At 42.0% G+C, this 27,279-nt stretch overlaps 1 protein-coding gene across 2 annotated transcripts; it reads right to left on the bottom strand.

Moving 5' to 3' along the window:
- Positions 1 to 200: 200 nt before the first annotated feature.
- LOC308357770 (myosin-2) lies at positions 201 to 26,330 on the bottom strand. Of its 2 annotated transcripts, none has more exons than XM_080827522.1 (40): positions 26,297 to 26,330; positions 26,014 to 26,056; positions 24,258 to 24,481; positions 24,023 to 24,166; positions 22,420 to 22,576; positions 21,309 to 21,336; positions 21,111 to 21,225; positions 20,934 to 21,026; positions 20,472 to 20,535; positions 20,254 to 20,352; positions 19,524 to 19,627; positions 18,831 to 18,969; positions 18,360 to 18,478; positions 18,122 to 18,271; positions 16,826 to 16,996; positions 16,415 to 16,724; positions 15,723 to 15,796; positions 14,798 to 14,885; positions 14,572 to 14,689; positions 13,404 to 13,527; positions 13,179 to 13,315; positions 11,458 to 11,713; positions 9,677 to 9,919; positions 9,407 to 9,583; positions 9,179 to 9,324; positions 9,004 to 9,094; positions 8,529 to 8,918; positions 7,551 to 7,677; positions 6,735 to 6,853; positions 6,398 to 6,594; positions 5,500 to 5,683; positions 5,257 to 5,422; positions 5,032 to 5,156; positions 4,551 to 4,859; positions 4,261 to 4,464; positions 3,498 to 3,623; positions 3,237 to 3,407; positions 3,049 to 3,153; positions 2,836 to 2,931; positions 201 to 568 (listed from the first exon to the last, which is right to left on the bottom strand). In XM_080827522.1, the coding sequence occupies exons 3-40, from the start codon at positions 24,459 to 24,461 to the stop codon at positions 416 to 418; spliced, it is 5,823 nt and encodes a 1,940-aa protein (XP_080683648.1). In that variant the 5' UTR covers positions 24,462 to 24,481; positions 26,014 to 26,056; positions 26,297 to 26,330; the 3' UTR covers positions 201 to 415. The 2 variants fall into 2 exon arrangements, with proteins under 2 accessions (XP_080683648.1, XP_080683649.1); XM_080827523.1 differs by lacking the exon at positions 26,297 to 26,330 and adding an exon at positions 26,219 to 26,284.
- Between the last annotated feature and the right edge of the window lie 949 nt (positions 26,331 to 27,279).

Genomic DNA, 27,279 nt, shown 5'->3' with positions numbered 1-27,279 from the left:
TGCATAGACCTGGAAAATTAAGTACATGTCAGAGGGGATCAGGAGCTTTCTAGGATCCTATTATATCCTGGTATTAAGGAAAGGTTAGAAAGAAAAGGTGACTTCCAGATTTCTTCCAGAATGGGCTTCCCTGACAGGTGACAGTTTTATAGTCGTGAAGTATTCCTGTAGACTTAAAATAAAAGTGAATGCTGCTTCTTAGTGGCCGGTTGAGTGTAATTGTTTGATAGCCTTATGATTATTCTAGCTTTGACACCACTTTAAGAAACACCAGTCTAAGGAAGTTGTTTGCAAAATACCCTGTGCTCTTTATTTCCTTGTAGTAGGGTAGAATGGACAATAATTACAGAGGGAGATGACCAAAGACTTCACATTTTGTGCATTTCTTCAGTCAGCCCATAGCATCCGGACATGATCACTCTTCACTTATGACTTTCGTGTGGACCTCCCGGCTCTTCACCCGCAGCTTGTTGACCTGGGACTCGGCAATGTCAGCCCGTTCCTCGGCCTCCTCCAGCTCGTGCTGGAGCTTGCGGAATTTAGCAAGATTCGTGTTGGATTGTTCCTCCTGAGAATAAAAATGGGATTGTAAGGAATCCATACTGTGCATCTTTCTAGACTATGGGCTTAAGGGAAGAAAGGACTTGGTATCTGTGGAGAACTTAAAATACCGAGCAGGGGACATTGTTGTCTTAGCACCTCCCGGATTTTGGTTATCATTGAAGTGAACATTATGATTTATTTGGGGCTTGGTGTCCCATAAATAATTGCATATCTATTTTTGGAACAAAAACCTATTAAATGATATGTACCACAAGTAAAGCAAGAAAAAATATAAGAGCAGAGAAGGCAAGAGTACAGGGCACCTGGAGGACTCAGTTGGTTAAACGTCTGCCTTCCGCTCAGGTCATGATCCCAGGGTCCTGGGATCAAGTCCCACACTGGGCTCCCTGCTCAGTGGGGAGTCTTCTTCTCCCTCTGCCCTTCCCCCCTGCTTGTGATCTCGCTCTCTCAAATAAATAAATAAAATCTTTTTTAAAAAAAGACAAGAGTACTGAAGTCTTTCTTCTTGTTAATGCTTGCTATAAAATGACTGTGGGCTCAAAGCAGATATTCTATATCATATTAAGGATGAATTTCTTAAAGGTCTCTTTAAATCGAAGTAAATTTGGAATTTTGTATATCATTTTGGAACATTTCAAAACAATCATTTTTCTCCTGTTTTGGATGTAATGATTCTACTGACAGATTCCCTAATATTAAGTAACCCTTACATTGAAGGAATTAACCTGTTCAATCACTGATGACAATTCTCTTAATAAAGGGTTTCAGAGACTTGGTTGTTTATCTTTGCTGAAATTACACTCATGAGCAAAACTGCCTTTAGTTCCATCCTCCGCCTCGCCCCCCCATTCTCTCTTGGACACGTTTTGGTATGAGGGTTACATGAGCTTCTTAAAATGATTTGGAAAGCTTGCCATCTTTTCCCATGCTCTGGAATGGCTTACATAGCTCAGGGATTATCTGTTACTTGAAATTTTGAAAGACCTATCTGGACCTCAGTCCATTTTCAGAAGTAATTCTCAAGTTATTCAGCCAACTTAGTAATTCAAGACCTCCTATAAAAAATAATCAATCTCAAAGATTTCACCTTTGTTGACAGATTTATATTTTACAGTAAAAACTAATTTTCTACTTGTAGTTTGTCCCCTTTCCCTTCTTTTCTTTTCTTTTTTCTTTCCTTTTCATTCCTTTCCTTTTCTCTTTCTTTCCTTATCTCTACACCCAACGTGGGGCTTGAACTCATGACACTAAGCTTAAGAGTCACACCCCTGGGGCCCCTGGATGCTTTAGTCAGTTAAGTGTCTGACTCTTGGTTTTGGCTCAGGCCATGATCTCAGGGTCATGGGACTGGGCTCCCACACTCAGCATGGAGTCTGCTAGAGATTCATTTCCTTTCCCTCTCCTTCTGTTCCTTCCCCTGCTCGTGCTTTCTCTCTCTCTTTTCCAAATAAGTAAAATCTTAAAAAAAAAAAAAAAAAAGTCACATGCTCTTCTGACTGAGACTGCCCAGCACTCCTTTTTCATTTCTCTTGTGAGTTTGTATTTTTTTCTCCTTTTCCTGCCCAGCACTCCTTTCTCATTTCTATTGTGAATTTGTATTTTTTCTCCTTTTCCTTGATGAAGTGTATTTATTTTATTAACTCCCCAGAAATTTTCAGATATTACTAAAATTATATTAGAAAATAAGATACTCTCATTTATCAATTCCTATGTTTATCTTTAACAGTACTTCTTTCACTATTATTTTTAATTTCTTTATTAAAAAATTTTGATTCATAAAGCAATGAATGGTCCTCCAAGGACAGCTTTGACTACATTCTTCAGGTTTGTAAAAGTGGCATCTTCCTTGAAATTTTATTTATAACTAATAATTATTCAGTAGTTTTTTTCCTTTCCAATTTAACCCAAAAATTATTTAGGAAAGTTAGTTTTTTAATATTTAACCATTTGGGAATTTGTGTTTATATTTTCTAACCACTTTACAATTTTATCACACTATGGCTAGAGAATGTAGCCTTCATAATTTCTGCTTTGAAATTTTTTGAGGTTTCTTTGTGTATTGAAAATGTACTTTAAAGTCAAGCTATTAATATTATAAATAATAAGCAATAAGTACAAAAATTGTACAAATGTGCAAATGTTTTTAAGAAGTACAGTCTTCTAAAAAGCAAATGGCTTATTCACTACAAAGAGTGGTAAATCTAATTATTTGTTCATTAGCTTTTCTTAACAAGGGATTTCTCTCTTCCCTTCCATGTTAAGGATACTTACAGCCTCCTCAGCTTGTCTCTTGTAAGACTTCACTTTGGCCTGAAGTTTATCTACCAAATCCTGAAGTCTGAGAATATTTTTCCGATCTTCTTCCGTCTGAAAGATAATGAAAACCACAGGGTGTCACTTCAAAAGCGCTTGACTGTTGTTTCATTGTATGAGTGTTTCACATATGTATGGGGAGCACTTAGCTGATCAAAACCATTGCCATACCTGGTAAGTGAGTTCCTTCACTCTTCTCTCGTGTTTGCGCAGACCTTTCACAGCTTCCACATTACGCTTTTGCTCACTCTCAACCTCTCCTTCCAGCTCACGCACCTGAAAATAAGTAGACTCTTAAGAACTTTGAACTAATAAGACACTGGGAGGAAATGGAAGTAGACAGAGATTGAGAGACCCACCCTGGCCTCCAGTTTCTGGATCTGCTTCTTCCCGCCCTTCAGGGCCAGCTGCTCAGCCTCGTCCAGACGGTGCTGCAGGTCCTTCACCGTCTGCTCCATGTTCTTTTTCATGCGCTCCAGGTGGGCGCTGGTGTCCTGCTCCTTCTTCAGCTCCTCGGCCATCATGGCTGCCTGATGAGTAGTAAGACAAAATCAGTCGAGAGAGCTGAGCTAGCACATCAGGATTCAAATGTGGCCATTATAGCATTGCCCTCTGCTTACATCAGTGATGGCCTTCTTGGCCTTCTCCTCTGCGTTGCGGGCTTCCTGGACAATGTCCTCCATTTCTCCTTGCATTTGGGATATATCTGTCTCCAGCTTCTTCTTGGTGTTGATCAGGCTGGTATTCTGTTTAAAAATAAAACAAAAATTTAAAAATAAATTACAATTTTAAAAATTGTATTTAAAATTTAAAATTTAAATTGTATTTAAAATTTAAAATTTTTAAAAAAAAATTACAATTTTTTATCACATTACCAAAGTACTCATAGTACTCAAAGTACTATTTTTAAAAATAATTTCAGATAAAAGTTTACAAGTCTGATGCCCTTTGATATTAGTTTGTTATATAGTACTATTTGATAATGTAGTAAATAAAATAGAAATGTTACAGAATATTCAGCATCTTCAAGTACAGTCCATAATTAGACCAAATAGCTCTATAATTTCATAACTGCTATTTATCAATGAGACTGTTCACAGGGTCAGAATTATAACAGATGTTCAAATATCCCATTTCTCCAAAATAAAAATGCCAATGTTGATAAGGATCAATAAAGATACAAACACAGGAGAATGTGGGCAATTTAGAATATTTTAGGAAGTGAACCAATAATTTATGTGAAAATAAAACAGTTAAAGATCTCTCAATAATACAGTGAAAACTTGGTAGAAGTATAAAACCTGGCTGTTATATAATTTAAGCTTGTATTGTTTGGGACACATAAGCATTTGATGAAGGTGAGTTCTTTGTGCCAAACCCCACCTGGGTGTGCAGGAGCTGGACACGCTCACTGGCATCCAGGAGCTCCTGTTCCGCGATTTTCCTGCTCCTCTCCGTCTGTTCCAGAGTGGCCCGCAGCTCCTCGATCTCGGCCTGCAGCAGGTTGGCTCTGCGCTCCACCATGGCCAGCTGTTCCTTCAGGTCCTCCTGGCCCCGCAGGGCATCATCCAGATGGATCTGGGTGTCCTGTGGGATGAACGATCACTGGGACACCTCGTTCTCGGGGCTGCAGTCACCCGAGCCATTTGGGGCCATCTTTTGAATGCACTTACTTTGAGGATGCCTTGGGTGTTCCTGTAGTTCCTCAGGGCCTCTGCAGCCATGCGGTTGGCATGGTTCAGCTGGATTTCCATCTCATTGAGGTCTCCCTCCATCTTCTTCTTGAGCCTGATGGCATCATTCCTGCTCCTGATCTCAGCATCCAGCATGGTCTGCATCGACTCCACAACCCTGATGTGGTTTCTCTTCAGCTGGTCGATTTCCTCATCCTTCTCAGCAATTTTCCTGTCGACCTCAGACTTGACTTGGTTCAACTCCAGCTGGATGCGCAGGATCTTTCCCTCTTCATGTTCAAGAGATGCCTTTAATGACAGCAGGGGGTGACATTAGCAGAGAATGGAAACGTTCGGAAGTTTTTCTGCATACCTTTCCTTCTGTTAATTTTGTGCTGCTTATTTTTTTAATTTAACCTATGTGGATGGATCAGAGTCTTTTCTGACCGGATTTGTTTATAATGCACAATTGGACCTATACCTCTGCTTCCTCTAAAGCAGCCTGAAGTTCACACTTTTCTTGTTCCACTTGTTTCTTTATCTTCTCCAGTTCATGGATACGTTTCCCTCCTTCTGCAATCTGCTCGGTGAGGTCAGAAATCTCCTCTGTTGTTTGGGTAAAAGACAAGTAGAGATTTGATCAGACAGAGGACCTAAAGGACCAGTTCCCAAGGCATGAATATTAATGCAAGGGAAAGGGACTCACGCTGCAAGTTTTTGTTCTCTCGTTTCAAAGTTTCCAACTGATCCAAGGATTCCTCGTAGGCATTCTTCATCTTGAACAGCTCGGTGCCGAGAGAGCGGGACTCCTTCTGGGAGGCCTCCAGCTCGGCGTGGGTTTCCTCATACTTCTGTTTCCACTCTGCAAGGATCTGAAAAATCCAGAGGGGTTACCTGCTGTAAAGGACAGAGGAAGACAGTGGCGAGCAGAGGCTGCTGCACAAATTACCTTGTCGAAGTTCCTCTGCTTCTTGTCCAGGGCGGCGCAGGCCGCGTTGGTTCTCTCCACGTCCAGCATGAGGTCCTCCACCTCATTCTGGAGCCGCTGTTTCGTCTTTTCTAGAGAAGCACATTTGGCGTTCACGGCTTCTACGTGCTCCTCGGCCGCCTGCAGCCGTTGGGCCAGCTTCTTCCTTGAAGATTATATATGTTTGTAGAGGGGAGCGAACCAGAACAAGAATTAAGAGCTGTGGCCACGCTGAGAAGTACTGGAAGCTTCAAATGAAAAATACCCATTCATCGATTCGACAGATACTGATGAGCTCCTTTTATGAACCAGACACTGGGTACACAGCAGTGAGCAAGGTGACAAAAAGGGCCCTGACTTATGAAGCTTCCAGGTGAGGACAAGAGAGAAATAATAGGCAGGTGAGAAAATGCCTGACAACATACTGCAGATATAAATGCAGTGAAGAAAAGTAAAATGGAGTAAAGGGCGGGCGGCTATTCTAGATATTCTAGATACCTCCTCTGAGGAGATAGCATTCGAGTCAAGGTCTACAAAGTCAGAGCAAGCCAGAGGGAGGTCGTGGGGAGAGTACTCCAGACGGAGGGACCAGCACGTGCAGAGCCTTGAAGCAGCAATGAGCTTGCTGTGCTGGACAAACAGCAATAAGGCCTGGCTATCTGGATAATTATTTGTTTGTTACTCATTTCCTTAAGTAGATTTTAGCATAGGGGGGCAGGCATCCTGTTTGTTTTACTCAGGACTTATTCTCACAGCCTGATAGTGCCTGGCAAAGAGGAGCTAATTAGTGAATGTTTGCGGGCTAATTCACTGAAGGTCGTTATCTTAATGATTCAACATGCAAAGTTGTCTGCACTTTCTCTCACATCTGTACACGTACTTGGCCTCCTCGAGCTCCTCCGTGCGCTGGATAGCGTCCGTCTCGTATTTGGTCCTCCACTGGGCCACCTCGCTGTTGGCCTTGGACAGCGCCCTCTGCAGCTCGGCCTTGGACTCCTGCTCCTCCTCATACTGTTCCCGCAGCAGGTCACAGTCGTGGCGGGAGGACTGCAGGGCGTGGGCCAGGGCGTTCTTGGCCTATGGAGATAGTTACAACTTCATTTTACTGGCTGTGTTTAACTATTGAGTTTCAAAACCCTTTGCAAGTTGGTGTAAATGGACTCCAGTTAGGGTTAGGTCATACGAAAAATAGTGACTCTGACAATATTATTATTTACCTTTATCTCTTCCTCCAGCTGCCTCTTTAATTCCTCAATCTGTTGTGTGAATGCTTGTTTGCCTCTCGACAGCTGAGACACCAGAGCTTCTTTCTCATCTAGCTGTCGTGAAAATTCACCTGATAGACGAAAGAAATGGCATCACTTTTTAAAGCAAAAAAACAGTTTTGCTAGCCCATAGTAGAAATAACTTTTAACTCTTGACTCTCCCTGACTGAGTGCTCGAAAGATTGAATTCTGTATTGCCACCTTCATGCTTAATGTCAAGTTTCTGATTTTTATGGAGAAACTCATGCGTGAATCTGAATGAATAAATACAGCTAAAATCCTTTTTGCTCTCTCCATAACTAATTCTTTCTGGGTGTATGATAGTGTGTAAAACCTGTTGTATGATAGTGTGTAAAACCTGTTGTAGGAGCCAAGACACTGAATTCTACATGGTCCCAGTTTCATCAGACTTCTGAGAGACAGGGTTATCCATTCCCCATTCAGGAGTCTGGTTCATTTTGATGTATAGAGACAGAAACTCGGTCTGCAACAGGAGTCCTGGGCCCAGGCTAGAGTGACTCCTAAGCCCAAGTGTCCCCTCAGCGTGGCCAACTACTCCAGGCTTTTCTGGAGCAGAGCTCGATCCAGTCCTGTTGAAGTCTTTATCTCCAACTTTGTCCCCAAGTGACCTGGCAAATAAGTTGAAAGTCTGAGCTGTTCAGTAAATGACACATGCCCTCAGCTGTTTTTATTAGGCTCTTGCGTTACCAAATCAGTTGTTTTCAGCTACATCATCTTCATTCTTAGTGTCCAGAAGAGGAGAGTTACCAGATTCCGTCTGCAGGCGTCCCCTCTGGGTTGTCAGGTCATTGATGAGCCGCTGCTGCTCCTCCTCTTTTGATTTCAGCTCGCTCACTTGGTCCTCCAGCGTGCGGCACATTTTCTCCAGGTTCCCCTATGTGCAAAAAAGCAAAAGAAAGAAACAAAGATGCTGTGATATAATTTTAAAATATACATAAACATATAGATAAATACATAAAATAAAGTATAGATCAATACTTTTGGCATAAAATCAAATTATCTTGTCTATAATGTGATACACAAGAATTGTTTTCCTTGTATTTTGATCGCTGTCTTCAGTAAAAAATGCATGTCAGGATTTTTAAAGCGCTAACTGTGAAGTTCTGTGCCCTGTTAACCCACAACAAATTTAAAGCCTGTGTTTTAAAATTTAAGATTTTGTAAGAATTACATGGTGTATTTTTCTAAAAGCATGTTTAGGGGCGCCTGGGTGGCTCAGTGGGTTAAGCCTCTGCCTTCGGCTCGGATCGTGATCTCAGGGTCCTGGGATTGAGCCGTGCATTGAGCTCTCTGCTCAGTAGAGAGCCTACCTCCCCGCCCCCCCCCCCCGGCCTGCCTCTGCCTACTTGTGATCTCTCTCTCTCTGTCAAATAAATGGATAAAATATTTTTTTTAAAAAGCATGTTTATATGTACATGATTGCCTTTGTGTGCAGAGAAACTTGGCATATCTGTTAATTGAGAATGTTGGAGACCTAGTTCTCCAGCTGGAGCCTGAAAGAATGCAGGTGACCTTTGTTCAAAAGCTGGTCTGGTGTGATGGGGCCAGTGTGCTTAACTTCTTTGAATTTCAGTTTCTTCATGTGTTAAGTGGAAATAATACAAATACTAGTATCTTTCTTGCTTTTCTCCTAGATTATTGTAAAAAAAAAACAAAACAAATGACATAATGTGTGTAAAGTACCCTGAGCATTGTCACTAATAACAATTTTCCAGATTCTGGTACCTTGGCTTTAGAGACTGTTTCTACGTTACTGGCGAGGTCATCGATCTCCATCTTCATCTCGCTCTTCTCCTTCTCCAGCTTCTGCTTCACCCTCTGCAGGTTGTCTATCTGCTCCCCGAGCTCGGCCACGCTGTCCGCGTGCTTCTTCCTCAGGGTGGCCGCCGTGGCTTCGTGCTGCAGGGTGGCCTCCTCCAGGTCCCGGCGCATCTTCTGGAACTCGGCCTCGCGCTTCTTGTTCATCTCGATCTGCGCAGAAGTGGCCCCGCCGGCTTCCTCCAGGCGCTCGCTGATCTCCTCCAGTTCCCGGGAGAGGTCAGAGCGCTGCTTCTCTGCTTTGGCCCGGGAGGCCCGCTCTGCCTCGATTTCTTCCTCCAGCTCCTCGATGCGGGCCTGGGGGTGGTGAAAAGCATATACTTAGCTTCTCTGTGTCATAACTATGCCTCTCTGAGCCAGATTGATAGAAATCTGAGCGTACTTGCAGCTCTTTGATCTTCTTCTGCAGCTGAATGCCAAGTGCTTGCTCGTCTTCAATCTTGCTTTGCAGATTACTCATTTCAAACTCTTTCCTTTTGGGAAAGTGACAAAAAATAACAATTGAGTGCATATCCACGCATTGAAAGCAAGGTAATAAGCAATACTTTCACACTTACTTCTTGAGCTTTTCATCAAGTTGTTGTTTTTCATTTTCAATGTCCATTATGGATTCTTGGGCCAACTTGAGGTCACCTTCAAGTTTCCTCTTAGCTCTTTCTAGGTCCATGCGAAGTTTCTTTTCTTGCTCCAAGGACCCTTCAAGCTAAATATAGACAATGTTTGGTCTAAAGGAATGTTTAGCTTCCTTTCGAAGAAAATAATTTCCTTGATGATCTTAGACTTACGTCATCCACTTGCTGCTCTAGCTTGATTTTAGCCTTGGTCAGGGTGTTGACTTTGTCCTCTTCTGCCTGCAGGTCATCCAGGGTCTGCTGGTGGGCCTCTTGGAGGGCCTTCTTCTCCTTGGTCAGCTTTGCGATGGTTTCGTCCAGACCTGCCATCTCTTCCGTGAGGTTTTTCACCTTAAAAAATTAAAAAGAGAAATGGTAGCTGTGCTAAAGCATGTTAGTAGGGTGGCAGAACATCTGTATGGTAGAACAGAATATGACGCATACCTTGTTCTCCGTGGCGTGCTTCTCCTTTTCAACCTTGGCCAGGGTCAGCTCAAGGTCGTCAATGTCTTTCTTGAGCTCTGAACACTCATCCTCCAGTTTTCTTTTCTTGGCCGTCAGCTCGGCATTGATCTCCTCCTCATCCTCTGCTCTCTCAGTCACCTCCTTGATCTTGGCCTCCAGCTGGATTTTGGTTTTGATGAGCTGGTCACATCTTTCCTCTGCATCAGCCAAGCCTTCAGCTTCCTTGAGTTGGAAACAAAATCAAAATTGGAAAGAAAGAATGAAATATTTCACAGTGATAACAATGTCAATCTCTGCTGTTGGCTCTTTGGATTTAGGTTTTTGAACCACCTCCTATGTGCAATCCAGGATACATTGTGGGAAAACAAAATGTCCTGTTCTTTTAGAATAGTATATTCTCTAGTAGATTAGAAAGCCTGCCCCCCCCCCAAAATCTGTCATGAATTCAGAAAGCATTTGTGATGGAAGAGATCAGAGAAATTCTATTAGAGGTGGTTTCTTGAATAAAGTGACATTTGAACTACACTTTGAGAGGTGGACAGGATTTCATTTTGTAGAAATCGAGTCATTGGGGGATGGAGCAGGAAGAGAGAAGGCATTCCAGTGGGGAATTCAGGATGCAGCTGCTAATGAACTGCTTCTCTTTGTAGTACTGGAGGAAGATTGTGGTTATAATATTTTTTGACATTCAAGTTGAGGCATAAAGTAATCAAGAAATTCCTGACAACCTGCTATGTTTCCAATTACGAAGGTTGGGAGCGGACAGAATATGAGCAAGAAACTGATAAATACATTCACCAGTGAGCCTCCATACCAGCCTTTGAATACGTAAGAATAAAATGTACAGTGTGCTCATGTAGTAGATATGGTGGTATAGGACAGATTCTAAGTAATTCTCCAGGGACAACAGAAGAGCATTCTGGATAGACTGGAAGGGGCTGGGTCAGAAAAACAGCTCTTTTTCCTTCCATAATCTAGAAGAAAGAATTATTACACTGCCCAAACTTGACAGAAGAAACTTACTTTAATCAACAGGAGAAATATATGATTTTGTGTTGGGTAGATGATACCAGACCAATTTAGTTCACTCTGAATGAAAGACACTCTTATAAATTACATTTCAGAGTTATGGAGGCAGTTCTCAAATGACTGGTGCAGGAGTGAGCAGCGAGTGGGCTGGATGGAGGGAGAGCTGGGAACAGGCAGAGCATCGGAGGTGCCAAGGCAGCGGTCTGCGTGTCATGGGGGCATTGACTGTGCACATGGACTGGAAAGAGTGAATCTGAATTTTGGAGGTCAGTGACAAACAACACTTCTGTAAAATGTGATGGAGAACACTGACATCTGTCAGCTGTAAATATCATGATTTAAAACTCTTGGATATTGAGAAGTTAAAGAAGTTTCAGAGATTAAAAAAAAAATCAATCTCTACATGCTATCCACCCCTAAATATTTCATTTGGGATAGTTTTGTGTGAAAATCACTTTCAAGGACTGACGTCAAAGGGAAAATGAGTCATAAGTCCTATAGTTCGATGAAATAGTGGAGAACGGGTGACAGTAGTCGGTTCTACCTTATTGCCCCAGTCCTGGTTTGGGCAATGAAGGGATATATGGACTGTACTAGAACCATCAGAGTGCTCTGACCTTCCCTTTCCAGAGAGTGTCCCCACACTGACTACCCAACGCACCACCACCAGTGCCCAGAGTTCGAGTGCTTGCATCACGATGAGCAGCACCCACCATGACCCCACTACTTACAGCCTGAACCTGGAGCTGCAGGTCATTTTTCTCTTTTAAGAGAGTGACCATTTTTTCCTCCAGTTCCTTCCTTTTGGCCTCTGACTTGGCGAGCTCGTCTTTGGTTTTCTGAAACTCTTCCTTCATGGTGGCCATCTCCTTCTCGGTCTCCGCGCTCTTGAGGAGCGGCTTGATCTTGAAGAAGAGTTTCATCCAGGGCCAGTGCTTGACGTTCATGAAGGCGCGGATGTTGTACTGGATGCAGAAGATGGACTCCCTGAAATTTAATTAATGAAAATTTGATATTGTGTGGATAAAGAATTTGAAGTCTTGGCAGCAGGAGCTGGAGGTTCTGTCCCCACCATGTGCCTCTCCTACCTTCAAAAGCACAGATGCAAGAAATTCTATTTGGGGATGATGGTCAAGGACTCTGTAATCACTCCTTTCTTTACATCAGTGCCTCTCAAACTTTTGGTATGCATAAGGATCGTGACGGACTTGATAAAATGCTAGTTCCTGAACATTATCCCCAGAGATTCCCTCAGAAGATCTGAGAGGCGGTCTAAAATTCGCATTTGTAACAAGTTTGCAAGAGATGCTGGTGATGGGTTTAAGGACCACCCTTTGAGAACTACTGCCGTAGATCAGTGATTCTCAAGCTTTCCTTCTGGAACACCACTAAGAGCAGTGGTGAAATCACTTTCAAGACCCCTGAGGGATGAGGGCATGGAACAAAGGGATTCATTAAAAACAGAATTGCTGTGAAGAATCTCTGGTTTTGCATTTTATGTGTTGTGTGAATTTTGCATTCTACTCTGTAATATTATCACATTAAAAAAATCTAATTTATTTAAAAGATTAATTACCCCCTTAGATAGGCAATCAACTGCCCAAATACATACATATGTGTATATATATGTATGTGTATGTATATATATACATACATATGTGTATGTATATATATATACACACATATATGTGTATATATATACACACATAGTGGGTTATGACCATACTAACTATTTTTAATAAAAATAGATTAAAATAGAAAATATTAACATAACTACAGGATAGAGAAATAAAATTTGTTTGATGTAAATTACATATATATTTATATACACAAACATATGAATGTGTATATGCCCATATAAAATGCATTTCTCACTGTGGGACCCGTTCACATGCATTCTGCAGTCTGAGACACCTGGATCCTTAGATTTAGAACTCTGTCCCTGCATCAGATCAGATCACCAGAAAGCCACACACCTTGGTGACATTGTATTAACTTACTGAAAAAAAATCTTTCACAGATAAATGCCCTTGATTTTTTACATCATAATAGCTTGATAATAGAAATGATCAGAGGGAAGAAGTTGTTTCTGCATCTTGTATAAAATCACTGTTGAAAATACTGTCTGCTGTTCAGCTCAGTGTATCTAATTTGATGATGTACCCACTAAATTCACACTGGTATATTTTTATACTGGTGTCTTTTCTCTTGTGAGATAGGAACTGGCCACGCTTTATGCTTTCTTTCTCTTTCTTTAACCTGGACAGTCAGAATATGTTTCATGGTGATGATCCCTAACTTCAATTTTCTGGTATATCTATATCCCCACTTCAGTATAGGACCCTTTATTCGTTCTTGCTTATGTTTGTGGCCTTATCATATCTGGGTTATGCCAACTTAATGTGTTTCTGGAGCAGAAAGATGGGAATAAGGAAACAAATTATGTTTATACCTTCTCTCCACCATCTTCTGGTACTCCACTCTTGCCAAGAACCCTCTGCACCTGGCTTGGGTTCTAGTAATCAGCTGGGCCAGCTTGTCATCTCGCATCTCCTCTAGGAGCCCCAGAAGACCAGCTTTGAAAAAGACCTATGTGTGGAAGGAGTTGCAGATCAGACACTATACAGAAACTTCATAGGGACACATATAGCATCGAGTAAGCTTTAGAGACCATTACCTTGGTGTGACCAAATTTATACTGGGTGTGGTCAATGTCGATGGATGCAAGAAGCTTCTCAGAAGCCTTCTTGCTGTCAATGAACTGTCCTTCGGGGATAGCACTTGCATTTAATACCTTGTACCTGTTTAAGTAAATATAGTTTTTTTTAAAAAAGTTGATTTCTGATGACACTAATAGCAGATAAACATTAAATGACCTCTATTTAGAAAATCAGAGCTTTAGAGAAAAGTATCCTTCCTTGTTCTCAGGAGGGACTTTAGGTACATGGATGGTCAGGCTAGCACCAATAGTTTTCATTCCATTCCACCCTCCTGCACAGTTGGAGACTTTCTCTTCTGCGTCATCAGAACTTATTCTCAGGAAAGGATCCTATGATCTTGTTCGCATCTAGGTGTAGATGACTAATGAAATGTGACATGTTTTCCTGGCTAGATTCATTTGATTTTTATGATCCTGAGTCCCAGAAAGAAAATTTTTAGTGAGGAATTGGGTAGGAAGGTCCTGTTCAGGTAGGAGAAACTGTCCTGATCACCCCAATAAATGTGTAATGGTGCTTTGGGTTTTGCACACTGAAGTTCTCTGCCCACTCCACCAGGCCCAGCCTTAGGAGGGGGCAGCTCCCTGGAGCTCTCACCAGCCTCTTGTCCCTTTGCCTCTTATTTGATTCCCAAGATGGGCTTATCTAGGGAGGAGAAAGAGTTGATGAGGAGCTTGTATTGTGATGGTTCTGGAAACCCTGGGAAACCAGGGAGAAAGGAAGTAACAGAAAATGACTCAAGAGTTTCCTAGCCTAGCTACCAGAACCCATGTGACTTTGGACAGATAGTTTAATCTCATGAGCCTCAGTTTATTCATCTATAAGAGGAGGTGTTGATAGTACTTACATGTTACACATGAAAAAAATGGTAGTTCTCCTAATTACTGAGGTTAATGTGTTTATCTACGAGCTGTACCAGAAGCTCAATAAAGCCCATGAAAAGTCTGGAGTGCAAAATAGGTGGTATATCTATATTTTAAGGGTGTTTTTGAGGCTTGTGATTTTTCACTCTTTTTTTGTGGCAAATTAAACATGAATAGAGGCATATTTTTTTCACCAAATTATTTTGTTTGCAGTAAATATATTTATACTAAACTCCAAGATGTAACATAATTCAGAGAGTCTGACCTCTGTTTGAAGTCTGCGTAAAGGATCCTGCTTGGGAACCCCTTCCTGCAGATGCGGATCCCTTCCAGCACCCCGTTACACCGCAGCTGGTGCAGGACAAGTTCATGCTCCATGGCCCCTGAAAGTATACACATGGATTACACTGGCGAGTTGTTGTTATTGTTGTTGTTGTTTTTAAAGGAGATGTGGCAGTCCTGCTTTGTGCCTTCACTCTAGAGCTTCTTACCGGGAGTCTTTGTTTCATTGGGGATGATACAGCGCACAAAATGAGGATGGGTACTCCTGAGGTTGGTCATCAGTTTGTTCAAGTTCTCCTGTAAGGTCAGGAAAAAGCCAGTTATCTCCAACTTTCGCCATGGCTGTGGGCATTTGGTGATGTCTATAAGTTCGATGTTTATGGCTGAGTTAAATGACCGGTATGGATCATTTCCATGTAAAGTAATAGCTTGCTATCCTTCTCCAGAGATGTAGGTTTCTCCTCATTACCTTTTTCTCCCCTTGAGTTGGCAGGGGTTACACATGGGAAGCAGCTTGACACAGGCCGTACTTCCTCCCTGGTCCATGGCTTCCCACATACACTTACAAAGCCATTGCTTTCTTATACAAGATGGCCACACTTTCTTCTACCCGGCTCCGTGGTTCTCCAGGGAGAACCTGTGAGCCTGCACCACACTGCTTTTTCTCATAAACATAGCTCCCCTTTCCAACCCAGTTAACTCTTAGGGCATAAATGTTATCTAAAGGGGAACAATCTTACCAGCTATAATTGAGGACTGACCAGATTAAGGACAAGAATACCCTATTAAATTTCCTATAGGCGAGCTGCTAGATTTTCATTAGCCTTACTGTTAATTTAATCTCTCTGAGTACCATGTCATTCATTGCTTAGTCTTATGACTCAGCTAGACTATGAATGGTAGAATATTCAGTTTTATAAAATTTCCTATAAAATATTTGGCATTGTGTTCCTTGGCATGAAAGATGAGCTAATAATTTCTGAGTAATTTAAATGTCTTCTCTCCAAAACTAGATTAACAGATATCATTAATCAGTGTCAGTCTTTTCCTCAGTGACTTGTGGAAAGAACTCTGTGGTTTTAAAAACAAATTTCTAAAGTAAGTGGGGAGTGTTAAAAACAGTTTCTTCCTTACTCTGAAAAGGGCAGACACGGTCTGGAAAGAAGAGCCCTTCTTCTTGCCACCTTTCTTGGCACCACCACTCGCCTCTGGAGAGCAAATAAGAAAAGGTGTCATTCAATTGTAGTTTTGAACTGACAGGGCTATTTCTTGCTTGTTTATTGCCAATTTCTGCATGCATCTGATGGAGCAGTTTTTGGACACTACTGGCCTCTCCACTGGAGCCCAAATGATACTTGGCTGTCAACTAAGCTTGTATCCACTCTTAGTGATTTTTTTCTTCCATTAGAAGATGAAGTAAAGGGCATTCACTTCACCATGTAAAAATGGATCCTCAATGTTAGGACATGTGGAGACAAAATAACTTCAAAAATCATCAATAGAAGCTAGTCTAGATAGGCAGAAGGTTGTCATTCCATTGCCTTAAATATCCCCAGACACTCAATATCCAGCAGATGTGGAGGAAGAAGTAGGAGAGAATCATAGAAGCTGAGGCTTCTCATTGGTTGAGATCATAACAGTTCCTCTCTAACCGTTTACAGTAAGTGAGACACAAATGTATGATTGTAATGCAGCCTACTTAGTCAAAACTTGGAAGAACAATGGACCTGGCTCTGCGATCCTTCTGGCAGGGTTATGAGATCAGCCTCGAACTAACAGCACTTTTTGGAATACCTAGAGAAAGTGTTAGGTTTCTTGAATGTTACCTGCTTCAGCAGTTTGAGCCCCAGAGAAGAGGAAAGCTAGAGTTTTCACTGAAGACTTCTGGTACAGCCCAACCACGGTCTCGTTCAGGGGGTCCTTGTTCTTGTCCAGCCAGCCGGTGATGTTGTAGTCCACGGTGCCAGCATAGTGGATCAGTGAGAAGTGAGCCTCAGCCTTGCCTTTGACAACCTTGGGCTTCTGGAAGTTGGCCGACTTTCCAAGATGCTGTTCATACAGCTTGTTCTTGAAGGAGGTGTCTGTGGCCTTGGGGAACATGCACTCCTCTTCCAGAATGGAGAAGATGCCCATGGGCTGCATTAAAGCAAAACAAAATGCATATAGGGTAAATATGAGCTGTAAGATAAGCCAGGGAGTTTACGAGAAAACGTTACTGAGTGGACAGTTCAGAAGACCTTCTCGATGAGCTCGATGCAGGCAGCCAGGTCCATCCCGAAGTCGATGAAGGTCCACTCGATGCCCTCCTTCTTGTACTCCTCCTGCTCCAGCACGAACATGTGGTGGTTGAAGAACTGTTGCAGCTTCTCGTTGGTGAAGTTGATGCACAGCTGCTCCAGGCTGTTGAACTAAATAAATACATGTGTTCGCTTTTCTCTTGAGCAAGTTGAGCATTTTTAAATATAGGACTTCTTAATTTTAAAATATATGTCGAATAGCCTTCAGATTACAGATATCAAAATCATGGTGCAGGAGAGCACTATGAAATCTACTGTTTTCTCTGCTGCCATTTTACTACAGAATCCTAGATCACATTAAAGCTCTTGCCCTGCACTGGCTTAAGCTCACTCAGGGATTTTTCTGAGTTCCCACTTCATCATTTCATGTTTATTCCATTATCATCTCCATTTTCCATTGACACAATTAAGAGCTAACGGGCAACCCATTTGGAGTTGGCTGCGAGGGGTCTCTGTTGTATGGAAATCACCAGTGTCTGCTTTGTAAGTGGACAATAATTGACACTGTTGTTCTTCTTCATTGGAAATTAAAACAAAATCAAGATTCCAGCTATCATATACAGTGCGATAACACACTAGCGTTTAAAAAAAAAAAAAAAAACAGACGCCAAAATGTTAACATTAGCTTGATATAAATAGTGGTGTTAATAGGGGACTCTTCCCCTTGATTTGGTGTATCTTCTACAGTGTCCGACTTTTGCTTTTATAATTAGAAAGAGATAAATTTCCTAAAACTATAAGCAGGAAAACTATATTTCATCAAATAGGGATTTTTATCTTATAATATCCCATTAATGAGAATAAATGCTGACTTTATAAATTACTACTCTTTTTTTCTCTGTTCTTCTTGTCTTGTCTAAGTGTTTTTCAATGACTTCCCCCACCATATATTCAGAACATGTTATATGTTTCACAGGATTACTTTGACATTTTTATGTTAACTTCATTTGGCGCTGTGGGAGTTTTAGGGCTCCCTCCTCCCCCTGACACTAAGCTAGTTCCTAACCCCCTTTGGGTCCCATAGCAACTCAGAGTGCTCATCAAGTGCATGGTCTCTCATAGAAGGGGGACTGCCACTGCGGTAAATGCTTACTAGTTACCCCATCATTCTCTTCTAAGGTTCAGCATAGCTTTTTGGGAGTAGTGAGAGAGGGTTATAATAATCACAGATTTCTTCTTATTGATATTTCTGTTGCCGTACTATAAAATCCCCTTACCAACCAGCTACCAACTCACGTCAAAGATCTCAAAGCCGGCGATGTCTAACACCCCGATGAAGTATTGCCTGGGCTGCTTGGTGTCCAGCTGCTGGTTGATACGGGTGACCATCCACAGGAACATCTTCTCATAGATGGCTTTGGCCAGAGCACCCACAGCATTGGTCACCTTGAAAAACAAAAATATATCTCTTGAGGTTATCAGAGGACTGTAAAAATGCTTGATTCCTGCTGGTGAATTTGAATTATGCGCCTACCTGCTCTACGGTTTGGCCTTTGGTGACGTACTCGTTGCCGACCTTGACCCTGGGGTAGCAGAGGGCTTTAAGCAGGTCAGCAGAGTTCAGACCCTGGAGATAGGCCGCCTTGTCAGCAACTGAAAGGAAGAAGGGATAAAACAATGTTATTATGGCCCAGAGCAACCCATTTTCTCAAAAAAATTGTTTTTAAGCTACAGACATTTTGTGCAGTGTTTTCAGAATATCTCTTTGAGCATTCTTACCCATTTCTTTTTCACTAAGTTCAAGACTTTTATTATGGGTAGTGTGCCCTAAGGAACTTCATAGATGATAGAAAACATCTAACACAGTGCTTCACATACTATATTATCTGGGTATACTTTAAAACTCAATTCTTAAAAATGACTTTGTCTTCCTTGAAAAACTCAAGGGTAACAAGTTAGGAATGTGATTTTCAAACAAAAAATCGGGGATGATTTAGTTGGTTACCTTCAGTGCCATCTGGCTCGGCCTGCTCTTCCCGCTGCTTCTGCTTGAACTTCAAGTTCCCGTAATGCATCACAGACCCTGTGAGCTTGTAGATGGAGACTTTCTCGTCATTAGTGAAGCCCAGAATATCAATAGCACTCTGCCAATATAACCAAGAGAATAACTGTTAGGTTTATGATCCACACGCTTACTATGCATTGTTCACATTCTGATTCCTGACATGTTGGTCAAACTGAGGAAATTATCATTGCTGATGGGGGTGCAAGGAACCCTTTAGAGAGGGCTGTTGATTAACCAAAGGCTAGTGGGAGTTGATCAACCAAAGGCCAGCACTGAGCTTTAGAATTATAGGTGCAGACCCTATATCTGCAAACCCTAGCAGATTGAAGAAGGAAACTTTAGATAGAGAACAAGATAGTAAACTTAAGGAACTTATGTTTTTGAGAAGTGGTATGGATCTCATTCATGTAGATTACCAAAAAAATGTGGTTTAGATAAATTCAGAAATGATAGACCTTTAAAAGTCACGTGTTGTGGGGGCACATCTTCATCTTTTTGACTGACTTCAGGTGGCACATCCGTGCTCATCTTTGAACCCTCTTTTGCTATTTCTACTAGAAACTGAATATTTATCTGGAGGGACCATTGCTTTAACCCAACATCATCATTCTGAGTTTCTTGTGTTGCACTTACATCTGTGGCCATCAGTTCTTCTTGATCATCAATGCTAGCCACACTGATCTCCCCTTGACTGACAAATGGGTAGTCATATGGGTTGGTAGTGATCAGAAGCATTTCTAAGTACATGGAACAGAGAAAAGGTAAGTGGAATGATCCCCTTCATTAAAACAAGAGATGTCTAGACAAAGTCTAAGACACTCTATGAAGCTAAAGAAGATTATCACATACTGGGAGAAGTTATATCTGTAAGAATGATCAGCACAGTGCTATTAAAAATCCAGAATTGGAAACAACCTAAATATCCTTTAAAAGGTATGGCTAAGTAAGTTATGCTTATCTCTAGAATATAACACGATGCAACCATTAGAAATAATTATGTGGAGCTATAGTTGGTGGCATGGAAAAAAACCATGATACAGTATTGCTTGATGAAAAAAGTACATCACAGAAGAACACTGATGTAGGATTCCAGTTACTATATGTAACTGAATATCTGTATGTACAGAAAATGAGTACAATGATATTCACCCAGGTGTTCACAGTGGTTATTTCATAGTGATAGGATTTGAAGGTATATCTTCAATTTTTGCTTTTCATTTCTATAATCACAATAAACTCACAAAACTAGTTTCAAAATCAAGGTGATAAACCTGACAAAATTCAGTCGTGGAATACTAGCCTGGACCATGCATGGAGAGGGGCTGGTGCAATCATTCTAGAAAGGGATTATGACATTTCTTACCAATTAGTTCTGGTTTCTTGTTCGATGTGATCTGATAAAAAATATGATAGCTCCTTTCAGCCTTAAGCTGGAAAGTAACTCTAGACTTCTCTAGCAGATCTGGAAGGAAATAACCAACAGGGCAATAAAAAATTCACGTGGGATGCACATTTTACTTTGGGTTGACTTTGTAGGTTATAGGAAGCAGAAATGACTATAAAGGAGATCCAAGCACTCACATGTTTCAATATCAGCAGAAGCCAGCTTCCCTGTGGTGCCAAAGTGGATTCTGATGAATTTACCCTTGAAAGGAAAACTAATATTACTACTTTGTTTTCAAATCATATCAAATCTTTGGGAAACTCAATGTACTTGGACTGCTAATGTGTTGATATTAAATCAATCCAGAGACTAATTGCATGAGGCAGAAAAGGTATATCTCCTGTTTCTTTAGGTAAAAGAATTTTATCTTTGATTTTCATATAATAAATAATTGCAGGTAATGACAGATGAGAAAGAACTCAGATATAAGGTCACATATCTTTTTAGATGGGACTTGGATCCATGTTATTACATGCTCAGAGGAAAAGGAGAAGCCCGATGCAGTATAATGTGAACGAAAAAGATTCAAAGAACATATTCACAAACACCCCATACACCGTGACCAGTGAACAGTGTCCATACTTGTGTCTGCAACTTACAAAGCGAGAGGAGTTGTCATTCCTCACGGTCTTGGCGTTGCCAAAGGCCTCCAGTAGGGGGTTGGCACTGATGATTTGATCTTCAAGGGTGCCCTGCAAAGGCAAGAGCGGTCCTTACCTCTGGGGCTCCAGACTTCCCGAGAGCCCTGAGAGTCTAGAGTCTGGCGTCAGACCCACCTGCATTTTGCCAGAGGTAGGTTCCTCCTTCTTCTTGTCCCCAGTGACTGCAATTGTTGCAAAGTACTGGATGACACGCTTGGTGTTCACAGTCTTCCCTGCACCAGATTCTCCACTGTCAAACAAAAACTAAGTGAGATGAAGTTCCAAACCTGGCAACCATCCCAGCCGTGAGAAGAAAGCATAAAATTTACTTACGTGATCAGGATTGACTGATTCTCTCGGTCTACAAAAGAGAAATCATAGACATTTAATACTGGGTTTTTTTGGTTGTTTTTTTTTTTTTTTGTATTTTTGTAAACAGTGAGTAAAGTAAAATGGAATAAACTTAGTATTTTTCAGACTGGCCTTTGCAATCCCTAGGGCTTTTCCAGTGCCCCTTCCATGTACCCCAGTACTTCCCCACACCCCAACCCTGACTTCAGCGCACGTGCATCTGTTTAAACAGAACACTGCAACAAAACACCAGACCTTTTTTTTTTTTTTTTTTGTAATATTCTGTCACTAAGGACATATCAGAAGTGGACTGAGCCTTCACTCGGGTTTAGATGACAACTCTAGCAGTGAATAGTGAGTGCTTATTGTAGGTGTAAGAAGTCATGAAAAGTAGGCATTTTAACATGCGGGATGGGGTAAATACAGCACAGGTGGTAGCTTTGGAAGTAATCACGGCTTTAGTCATAGTGTGAGAGAAAGGTTTGTTTTACTGTTTTACTCTCTTCGAAGACGAGTTCTCTAAGTCCTTTCCCCAACTAGCTAAGACTAGGCTGGATGAGGCAGTCTTCCAGGGAGAAGATTCACGGCAAAGCTGTTTTAATACCAAATACACCTTAAAATCTGGAGCACATGGAGGTTGGCTCAGGACAGGAGCATTTATGCCCGCTCTAATAGAGGGGCGTTCGTTGGTCACAGTTTCTGATATTGAGGATAAGACCACAGGGGCAGATTGTACTCTTCTGGTTTTCGGCTCTTGGCAATGGGAGCACAGTTTGTACATGTGATTGCGTGTGTGCACACACATAAACAATGTTTGTCATTTTTGCTCAAGCTTTTCTCGTTTCTGAGTCATTCAAAAACAAGTTCTCTCACTCCGGCCAACCCCTGTTGCCTTTTAGAAGTCGAAGAGACCATGAGCAATTGTGTGATGGTAAGGATTGCAAATCATCTTTTACACCCCCTCCTTCCTGGACCGCCTCCCTCACCAATACACCAGCCCAACCGAGGGGCTCAAAGAGCATCCCAAGACCGTTAGTGTCTCTCTCTCCTGTGGTTCCAAAAAGATTATGCGCACACAAAGCATTTAACTCACCCGTCAACATGAACTGGTAGGCGTTGTCAGAGATGGAGAAGATGTGGGGCGGGGCCTCCTGGCGCTTCTTGCCTCGGTAGGCGGCCACCACCTCGGGGTTGTACACCGGCAGCCACTTGTAGGGGTTCACGGTGACGCAGAAGAGGCCCGAGTAGGTCTACCCAAGGGAATGAGAAAGAGCTTTTCTCATCTGGTGTGCAATTCACTTGTTAAACAAATTCTGACTCAAAGGAGCACTTTAAGGAAGTACCCTACATTTCCTGAAGGCATTGGCATGAAAATTAGTTGGAACTTTCAACAGTGAGATAGCAAAATCCTTGAGGGAAGGGCTCACAGTTTTGATTTTTTATTGTTCCTCTTGGGACTTACCATAATGATTTTCGGATAATAGGAGCTCCAAAGGTTTTTTTTGTTTTTTGTTTTTGAGTTGTTTTTTTTTGTTTTTTTTTAATGTGTAGGATGAGACATTTTTACTGTGTTTTAGGAGATATGTGTGTATTTCCTTTGCAGCATTAAGATCGTTCAGATGCATGAAAACAGAAGTTTGGACACAACTGAAGTGCCCAATGATAAGGAGTTGGTTAGGGGAACTGTGGCAATCCTAAGACAGTATGATGCAGGCATGTAATTAAGGATCCAGCAATCCTGGGGCAACATTTGCAGAATACTATTAAGCTATAAAGACACAGAACCCAAAATGATGTAAATACATCATGATTAAACAGGGAACTTTTCAAAATCTTAAACAACTGGGGTAAAACGGGCATGGACCAGTCAGAATGGATGCTAACCCTAATCATCAGGGACACCTGGGTGGGTGTTGTCTGGCTGAACATCAGCACTGGCTGAACTACACAAAAATGTCAACGTAATGTAATAAGTTCAATTCTAAGATGTTCGCCGGGTGTGTATTATGTGCCAGACCCCTGCAGGGCACCTGGAATAAAGGGTGAGGTACATTCCTTGGGAAGCTCCCGGTCTACAGTCTGTGCTGGGGGAAGATGTGTGAGTGGATGGACCATCAGAGCTGGGGCTGGGGCAGAGACCATAGGACTAGGACACCCCACTCTGCCTGGGGAAGATGGAAGGCTTCCTCCAGGGGATGGCCTTCGTGTACAGGGGACCATAACACCCAGATACAAATTGCTGTCCTTTTGGAAGCTTTCTGAAAATGAGCAAAATTTGGTCTTTAAAAACATTTTTATGCATTAAAGTGTAAGTGTATCATTTCCCCCTGGATGATTCTACAACTAGAATGGGGCGGGGGGTTTGCTGAGGTATAAACAGTAGCTGCGCCCGTGTTTGCTCAGGGGACCTGTGGCCAACCCACTCCACATGGACAATGGCCTTGCCCAGCTTTGGATGGGAAGACAAAGGATCAAATACTGGCTCTTGTGTTATGCCTTACAACAGCATTAATGAACCTTGTAACTTGTTAACTAACTGATGTGCTAGCTAGTTAACATGTGCGATGACTAGTTACAGCACTAGTGAAAGCAAAATGGGTCACTGCTTTCGATCCATTTATATGACAGTGGAAGTAACGGGCTGGCAGGTCCAAGGTCATGGCGATAAAAACCACTTGGGCGGGTGAGGCACTCACGTAGATCATCCAGGCTGCATAACGCTCTTTGAGGTTGTACAGCACAGCGGGCTCGTGCAGGTGGGTCATCATGGCCATGTCCTCGATCTTGTCGTACTTGGGAGGGTTCATGGGGTAGACTTGATCATCTTTCACTGTCAGAGTCTGGCAAATGGGGACGATAATGGCTTAGGTCAGTCGAGAGACCAAACACAAGAACCGATAGAACGGAGCCAGCTCCAGGGGCCCCACTCACCGCTCCAGCTTCGGTCTTCACCGTCACTTTCCCTCCTTCTCTGCTCTGGATGGTCCCTTTCACAAAGGATTCCTTGGGCTCCGCCACAAAGACAGATGTCTTGGCATCAAAGGGCCTATTCTGGGCCTCAATGCGCTCCTTTTCAGACTTCCGGAGGTACGGAGCCGCCTCCCCGAAAATGGCCATTTCCTGGTCTGAACTCATGGCTGCTGAACTCAGAGGTCCTAATGGAGATGAAGCATTTCACATTAGAGATTCTGGACTGTCATGTGTATCAGTATATCTCTATATTTTGGTGGGGATAGTTCATGGAAACTGCCCTATCTGGAAATCTCCCCCAGGCAGACCCCCTGTTCACCATGCTGTCATTACTGAAACAAACTTAATTCCAAGCCTCAGATGCATTGAGGGTCGCTCTATAACCAGCCCTGTACTCAAGGCTTGGCACACACTATTTTCTTTCAACGTCCAAGACTAGCATCCTCCTCTGGGAGCTGGGTGTGGTCTCCGCGTGCCGCTGAGGAGCTGGTGACCCTTGATCCCTTGATCTTTTTGAGAAACGGTGCCTCCCTCCTAGAAGACGGATTACAGTATCTGCCTTTCTTAATTCACAGCCTGTGAGATCCTGGATGGCTACTTTGGGAACAAAGTTACATGATGACTGAGAAAGCAGTTTCAAATAGTGCAGGCTCCCATCTCGATGGAAAGTGCCATTTACTGTAATGGAAGAAAATTCCATTTCTTGTTTTAGATTGCAAGAGAACTTCATTTCGTCCTTTAGATACTCAGCCAGAAGTGCCCAAGGTCAGGCGTTTTGGGGATGATAATTTTGTTTACCTCTTCTCGAGTTATGTGCTTATCAGTGTTTTCCTAACAGAATTTCTTTGCTTGTTATATCTTATAATTGGCATATTATCATCCAATTAATTGGTTAAGTTAACTGAGGATAAAAGCCATAGCAAATGTTATCCTCATATTATTATTTTTATTTTAAATTTATTTTATTGATGTTTAGTCGACATGCAGTATGATATTATCCTAATTCTTCTGCATCGAAGGGCTCCCTTTGCCCTTCCAAATTTCCTGCTGGAGAAGGCAGGCTTGGACTGCTCCGTTCTCTGTTATCTGCAGGTTGCCAGCGGCATCAGTAGAATGAAAGATTTGGCAAAGAATGCCGCTCCGTCGTCACAGAATCCAGTTACTTGAAAGTCATTTTGATCTGTTACCCACCGGTAGTAGTTGGCCCTATTAATACCTTTATGTGCCTAACAAAAGGCTCACAGCGTCTTAACTTCATGCAACAGTCAGCACTGGGCAAGGGAACCTTTTACAGGTTTTTAAGCAGCTCAAGGAGGCTTTTTCCTAGGTGCCTTCTTGCCTATTTGTTGGATATCATGTTTACTTAATAAATCATAATAGCAGGATACGTTTTTATCAAAGTTGAGATTTTTGGCAAGAGAATCTTATTGCAGATCTCTTTTCCCTACAGAATGATATTCTGTCAACAAACTAGTACTCCATTAGCCGTTTTCTTGTTAAGCAAGAAATGGTTAATGTTAATGACTGCATTCTGAATGACTCTAAGTGCATTGTTCTGAAAGGCAAGTCCTCCTTCCCTCTCTCTCCAGCACCTTTCCTGAAGTACAGTTATTAAGGTATTTCCTGAGACCAGCACTCTCAAAGGTTGCTAAGTGACACAGTTCCATCCCAGAACCTCTCACCTTCTCCTCCAGGGACTGCTTAGTCCAAACCTTACCTTGTTAGCAAGTGAGAAGACGTAGCCTGGAAACAAGACAGTTCTATAAAAAAAGAGGGGGAAAGCACTGTATTAGTTAAACAAAAGCACCCCCCCAACACACATACACACATATAAAATCCCATCTGCGGCTTGCTAGCTGTTGTCAACAGAAGGCTACGAAAGTCACTGTTGTAAAAACGTGCAGTATCTAAAGGAGCTGTACCCAAGCGAGGAGCTGGAGCTGACGCCGGGCAGCGTGGTCAGTGTCCCTCTTGAAAGCCCGTTGCCTGTTCCCACTTACCTTGGAGCTTTTTAAAGCAGGACGAGTCAGCCTCATTCCAAGGGCTCTTTTATATGGATAGCTATGGAAACAATGCAGCTGCCTGTTCTTTCTCAAGTCAAAAGGAATTGTTTGGCAGAAAAAGTCTTGGCAGCCTTGCACCCCTGCATAATTCTCATTCATCTTAAGAATGGCTGGATATAATTAGAAATATTTTTCTTATTGAGTATGTGAATAAATCTCCTATGGATAATTTGAGAAGATGATCTGAAAGGAAGGTTCAGGCTGGTGGATAACGGCAGTGGCGAGGCAGCCAGAATTACTGGCTTCTCTCATAAATTCTTTCTGGCCTAGCTGGGCACGCCATTCAGGTTTGCCTTGCGTCACCTTTCATAGTTCACATATTTGACGGTAGAAATAAAACACAAATGTTTGTTTTGATTTTGTGGGGGTGAATTTTCACCTGTTGATCTTTCCTTTCCAGCCCTGCAAAATTAGGTTACATGTCTTCGAGAGTTTAAAAGGAAAGAAGGTCCTCTCCTTGGTCCAGTATTCTTGCAGTTTTGGGGAATATCCTGACTCTTTAGCTGTTTTGCTTTGGCCCAAACTGGTCCTCCATACAGGACATTTCTCCAGTCTGCCTACTCGTGTGGCTTGGCTCTGGGTGAAAAAGGTTGAAGATTTTCTAGTAGTAAAAGGTGCTTTTGGGGACTACTTCCCAACATTCTCCATGTCAACACCGCCAGAAAGTAGTGATATATTAGTGTAGTTACACTAGAATAATGATGATGGATGTGATTTGGGTCTATCTGTAAAGGGCTTGGTAAGAACATTTCTTTATATTTCTTTACATTTCTTTGTGTGATATAAGGATGAGATACATAAGATTAAGGAAAATATTAAATACTGAGTGTCTCTAAAATTTCCAAATAAGATCTTTCTTAAACTTTCAAGGAGAGATTTCAGCTAGATTCCATGAACAAAATTTGATTATATGTGACTTT

This window comes from Martes martes (genome assembly GCF_963455335.1).
Source record: "Martes martes genome assembly, chromosome: 16".
NCBI classification, from domain to species: domain Eukaryota; kingdom Metazoa; phylum Chordata; class Mammalia; order Carnivora; family Mustelidae; genus Martes; species Martes martes.
Note: the sequence above shows the minus strand (reverse complement) of the source record. Positions and strands in the feature narration are given on the sequence as shown.

Excerpts from the sequence above, each read along its gene's own strand:
- LOC308357770 (XM_080827522.1), bottom strand. The coding sequence starts at position 24,461 with ATGAGTTCAGACCAGGAAATGGCCATTTTCGGGGAGGCGGCTCCGTAC. Across the intron at positions 22,577-24,022 it reads ATGCAGCCTGGATGATCTAC|ACCTACTCGGGCCTCTTCTG; the intron begins GTGAGTGCCTCA and ends TCCCTTGGGTAG. Across the intron at positions 3,408-3,497 it reads CCAAGAAGGCCATCACTGAT|GCAGCCATGATGGCCGAGGA; the intron begins GTAAGCAGAGGG and ends ACTACTCATCAG.